The 5,676-nt window shown below is 48.9% G+C and overlaps 1 protein-coding gene across 1 annotated transcript in view; it reads left to right on the plus strand.

Moving 5' to 3' along the window:
* Window positions 1-2,782, plus strand: part of CUNH1orf109 (chromosome unknown C1orf109 homolog) — an 8,341-nt gene extending 5,559 nt beyond the window's left edge. The window contains exon 4 of the mRNA XM_045299264.1: window positions 141-2,782. Within this exon, the coding sequence (XP_045155199.1) occupies window positions 141-178 (38 nt within the window). The 3' untranslated portion in view covers window positions 179-2,782. The remainder of the gene's footprint in view (window positions 1-140) is intronic.
* The last annotated feature ends 2,894 nt before the right edge of the window (window positions 2,783-5,676 follow it).

The raw sequence follows: 5,676 nt of genomic DNA on the forward strand, positions 1-5,676 counted from the left end.
CCGCTTCCCCCTCCGTGTCCCACGCCTAGGAGCATCAAACAGGCCCCCTCGCAACCTCCGTATAAATCTGACACGCTGGTGGGGCCTGGGAGATTTGCTGTGCCGAAGCCAGCATGTTCCTTTCTCCCCGCATGTTGCAGACAGCCTGCTGAGCGTGTCCTTCTTCCTGGGAGAGTGAGAGGGCTTGTGTCTCTGGAGGTGAGGCCGAGCCCAGAGGAAGGAAGACTGGCATTGCTGCATCCTGCTGGTCCTGAAGGAGTGTGCTGGCACTGGCACACACTTGGAATATCAATCTCTAGAACTAAGGCCTGCCTGGCTCTTGGGAGGACTGGGGTTGGGTGCTTCCGAGGTTGCAGCTTCTCCAGTCCAAGCCAAGACTGGGGGAGCATGGACCCCCCACCCTCGCCCTCTCCTGAAACCCCCAGGAGTAGATGGAGGCAGAGCGAAAGCAGGGCAGGCAGTGCTGGAGAAGCCGCCGCCCCGCAGGCGTGGTGGGAAGGAGAGGATGGACGGTGAGTAGCCGCACTGCAGAAGGGCCTTCACCCTCAGCGTCATCTGCAGCGTTACTCTGGCTGGCTGACACCAGGCTCGGGTTGCATCTGTTAGTGTCAGTGCCTGACTCCTTGAAGAAGGACCGAGTAGCTTTGGTGACGAAGAAGCCAGGTAATGTTGAAAGACATGTTTTAAATTTGCAGGGTGGACCAATTGCAGTCAGTACCTTCGTTTCAGGCCAATCTTATATTCCAGAGCCTGCCACCAGGGGGAGATGGTGGAGCATGGATGACTGAATACTTTATATTCTGGTGCTAATCCCTTTCTTGCACAAGGGCGGCAGCGTCCAGCACCCACCTAGTTTTTTGCCCCTCCCGTTTGCTCAGAAGCTCCTATACCCCTGGCAGTAGGCGCTGCCAGTAGGCAGGGGGACCTGTCTGGCTGTTGGACATGGCAGAAATAGGCATGTGCTGGAATGATTGGTTTTACAGGGTATTGTGTGGGGCATGTGTAAGCATTGATTGTGCAACATGTTTGTCTCCTTTGGCATTTGTACAGCTAGATAAGCCTTGTAAAGATATTTTTGGACTTCTGTGTGTCATTTGGAAGTTGTATTTCTCCAGATGCTTTCGTGTCTTGCAAATACCACATTTTTAGGAAGCGTATACTGTATACACCTGTCAAGTGATCTAGAGGGTGACACAGAGTTCAAAGGGATATATATGCCCCACCTACTTCTGCCTGAACCCAGAGGGACATGTGTGTCCCACATAAACCTACCCCTAGAATCCAGAGGGACGTGTGTGTCCCACATAATATCAAAATCTGCATTACCAGAAGCAATGGTTCAGTTTGCGTTTCGTTAATGAAAAGACTTTATTTAAAGAGAACATTTAAAAAATATTTTAACTTAAGTGAAATTCTCACTTGTTCACGAAAGGGTTGACCTAGAGTAAGTAACTGGGGTGAAATTGGGAAATTACTTTTCTTTCACCCCGTGATTCTCAACTAAAATGAGACTCCTCATTGAGAGGTTTTTTTCCCAAAACTGCCAACTGACTTGCCACATCCCTGGGCCCTTGAAGTAGCTGCTTGGGTGGGATGGTGCCAGCCCAGAGCCAGGACGTGAGGCTGGCACATCTGAGGCTCAGTGCCTCCGTCTGAAAGGGTCCTGGTGCGTGCAGGGTTGGTGCCACAGTCTGGGCCACTGGGTGGAAAGGGACATCATAAAGCGTACGCCCAGTCCTCCTTTGCTGACATGGCTCGGTTCCAGTGACCAGCTGCGTAAGTAAAAACCGGCGTTATGCAAAAACAGGGGACTTTTTCCCTCCTATTTTCAGACCATTCATTTATCTGATGTTTTAAGTTTAGAAAATATTATCGTAGAGGTAATACCAGCTAAGATTTACTGGTATGTCCTCAGAGTGATGAGTCCAGTTGTGGATGGTTCCTCTGCAGAGAAGGAGGCTTGCAGGGGACAAGCTGGAAAAAGCCAGGCTTTGGGGGCCTGGAGGGCCTGCAGGTTAACCCCTTCATTCCCTCCGGTGCCGGGACAGAGCTTGCTGTGCGGAGTGGTCTCCAGGGCTCCAGGCCCACCCGTAATCCCGGCAGTCATGATCCAGGAGCCTGCTCTGGAGGCACGCCCTGCCCGCTGAGCTGCTGGATTCCGCCAGAGCCTGGCCCCGTGTGGCCCCACTGAGGCACAGACCTCAGGCCCAGTTCAACTCACCTAAGGGCACCACAGAACTGATGAATCCTTCCATATCCCTGGGCAGATGCCTCTTTTCCCGCCCTTCCTGCTCCACTGCAATGTTGAGCTGCAGCGAGACAGACCACATGGGAACTGGAACCCAGAAGAGGTGCCCGCTGGCTCCGTATCTCTTCTGCATCCACCTAAAGACCTGGCCACGGAGGAGGCTGACCCCACAGGGTGGCTGGACGCGATGCCCTGGGCAGCAGTGGGGTTTGGAGAGCCCAGCTCTGCTACCTGGAGACCACCCAGAGACCCTGGCAGAAGGGGAGACTCCACAAACAATGCTGCCGTGCCTACCATCTCAGTACTATGTAAAATTTAAGATAAGGAGCTGATTGATAAATGAACAGTAGGTGTAAATCCGTTTTTCAAAGTGGTCAAAGCTGGGTTCCCCCCCATTCCAAAAGTGATACATGCTTTATAAAATTTTAGGAAAATATAAAAGCGCATACAACAAAATCAAGTGGAGCTATTTTGCTATGTACCTTATCTGTGTCTATTCACAAACTTTAATAAAAACAATTATAGTATCATTGATATGCTGTTATGGAAAAATTGTCTTTTCAAAAAAACTTGATTAAACATTACAGAAATGTGAAATTGCACATTGTCCACCTATCAGATACCCACTACTCACAATATAACGGTATTCTTCCAGCCATTTTATTTAGCTATCAGATACTTAATTATTACAAATAAACACGGAAAGGACATGTGAGTATCGGGTCTTATGATGGGCTCTTTTGTACAGCGAGAAAAGAGAGACCTAGAAAAGTTTACAGGTGAACCAGGGAAAGATTGGAGCCGGGATGTCTCATACTTTAATGTGCATCAAGTCCCTGGTTAAAATTTAGATTTTGATTATGCTGGTCTGAGTGGGGCCTGAGACCCACCCAGATGGTAGCTAGTGGTTACACATTGGGCTACAATCTCAAAGGTCAGTAGGTCGAAACCACCAGCTACTCCGTGGGAGAAAGATGGGGCTTCTACTCTGTAAACAGCTACAGTCTCATCATGGGGCATCTCCACCCTGTCTTAATAGGGTCACTACGTGTCCAAATTGACTTGATGACAGTGAGTTGGTTTTGGGTGTGGAGGGTCCAAGGACCGACTGAGTTAAAACCAGAAACCATAGGGGCCCTGTAATGCAGGGTAGAACTGCCCCTGTGTTTCCCCAACTATCCAAGACTAACATCCTCCTTACGGGAGCAGAAAGCCCCGTCTTTTCCCACCTCTGTGTTGGAGAGACCTAAACTGTAATGTGCTCTTGAGAGTGTCCTAAGTGAGGCAAAAAGAGTTCTGGGGTGGAAGGAAGGCAGGCAGTAGCTGGCCGCCGAGGGACTCCTTCATGGAGACAGTAGTGGGTGAGTTCAGACGGCCAAGTGGCGCAGGCCGTTCCCTGCAATGGGCGCAGCTAAGGCCATGTTTGAGAAGGACGGGGGAGGGTGGGGGGTGTAGCTCCTAACGAAGGTTTGCTCTGGGCCTGTTGGTATGCTTAGTGCTTTCAGCCCCCAGGCAAGCCACCCCCAAACAAGCAAGTATTTGTAGAGGGGTGGAAGAAGGGAGGGGAGTGGGCCAGTAAGGTGGCCCGATTCCCAGCTGCGGGAGTTTGTAGTTCGTTTGGTAAACGGGAGGGGTGGTGCTCTGTGTGTGTGTGTGTTCCAATAAAGAGCTTTTCAAACTTGAGCCTCATTGGCAAATGTCATGGTTGTAAGTACAACATACGACAGTGCTTACTTAATAGGTACGTCTAGTTGAAGTGTGCTTGTTGTTACTCCGCTCCCTCTTAGCTGTGGAAACGCTCTCCTTTTGATTGCCCCTCCTCTTCTTCGTCTTCGGATTGTCGTTTCAGTGAACGTGTACAGAGCACGTTGCCTTTCCAGACACACTGTTTTGCGACATCGATCGCAGCCCTCATGATGTAACAGCAGTTTGTTTTACACCACTCCCACTCCATCCCAGGCAGTACAGCCTTCGTGTCTGTCCGTGGATCTACGCATCGCTCACGGACACCACAGGACCCTGTCTAACAGTATGGACCTCCGTGGTCTTGAACTCTTGGAAACGTCTAGTGAGTGCCCTCCCTCGCTGCCGTCATTTTTGCGGAACCTCCTTCTGCCTGGGTGCTGCCTTCCTCTTCATCCCCGTCAACACTTGTCCTCTCCAGCTAGTGGCTTTTCCGCCCTCCCCCCCCCACCCCCTGGTCAGCTGCCTCGGGTGGAAATCTTTTCTCGACTTGTTACATAGTGGTCTCCTACAATCATTGTTCTTTTGTGACTGACCGATTGAACGCCGAGTCATACCCTCCAGGTTCATCGTGGTCTGAGAGGTTCTGTAGCTTCGTCGTTTTTCTCTAATTTCCCATTGTATCTATTACCACAGTTTGTGCTTTTCTCACTGGGGGCATTTAGATGGTTTCTGTCCTTGTGCTGTGGCGAATAATGAACATGGGTGTGCACCTGTCCCTGTCACAGCTGTTTTTCCCCTAGGGCGGGTACCACGAAGAGGGAGTGCAGGGTCACATGACACTTCCATTCCCAACTTTTTGAGGACGTGCCACACCGTGACCTTTCCACATGCTTGCACCACTTGACAGTTGCGTTGGCAGTGAGTGGAGGGTTCTGGTCTCCACAGCCCCAGCAGCATGCGTTGTTTTCTGTTTGTGTTTTAACTTTGCTATTATGAGGATCCCGGTGAGGTACTGTCTTCTTGTTTTGATTGGCATCTCTTGACTGGCTAATGATGATGAACATTTCTTCCTATGTTTGTTGGCTGCCTTAAAGTCATCTCTGGAAAAGTTTTATTTTTCATGCATTTTCCCATTAAAAAAATGGGGGGCTCTTTTTCTTTTTGCTATTATAATGTTTATTTGAAATTGATCATGTCAAAATTGAATGTTCTAAAATTATTGCTCAGCTTCAGAACACATGTGGTGAAAATATTCCAGTTAAAATTTTGTTTAACAAGATTTCCTTGGTGAATTCTTAGGATGCCAGGTTCATCTTTTTTTTTTAATCAATTTATTGGGGCTCATACAATTCATCACAATACATAGATCAATTGTGTAAAGCACGTCTATACATTTGTTGCCCTCATTCCCAAAATTCACTTTCCTCTTGAGTTCCCGGAATCAGCTCATTTTCCTTTTTCCCCCCTCCCCCTCCCTTCCTCCTCCCTTCTCCCCCATGCACCCTTGATAAATTATAAATTATTATTGTGGGGGGGCTCTTTTTCTTGTCGAGGTGTTGACTTCTCTATAAACTTTAGAGATCAGTCCCTTGTCTGAAAGGCCATTGGCAAAATTCTCCCCCTAGTTTGTGAGTTCTCTTTGTACTCTTGTGGTGCAATCTTCTGATGCACATAAAGCTCTTAATTTTTTTGGTTTCAATGGTCTCATAAGCCTTTGAAAGCTGGACAGAGTAAGCAGGACT

The sequence above is a fragment of the Echinops telfairi genome, unplaced genomic scaffold, assembly GCF_000313985.2.
Source record: "Echinops telfairi isolate 266 unplaced genomic scaffold, ASM31398v2 ScPeMD7_7457;HRSCAF=8495, whole genome shotgun sequence".
NCBI classification, from domain to species: Eukaryota; Metazoa; Chordata; class Mammalia; order Afrosoricida; family Tenrecidae; genus Echinops; species Echinops telfairi.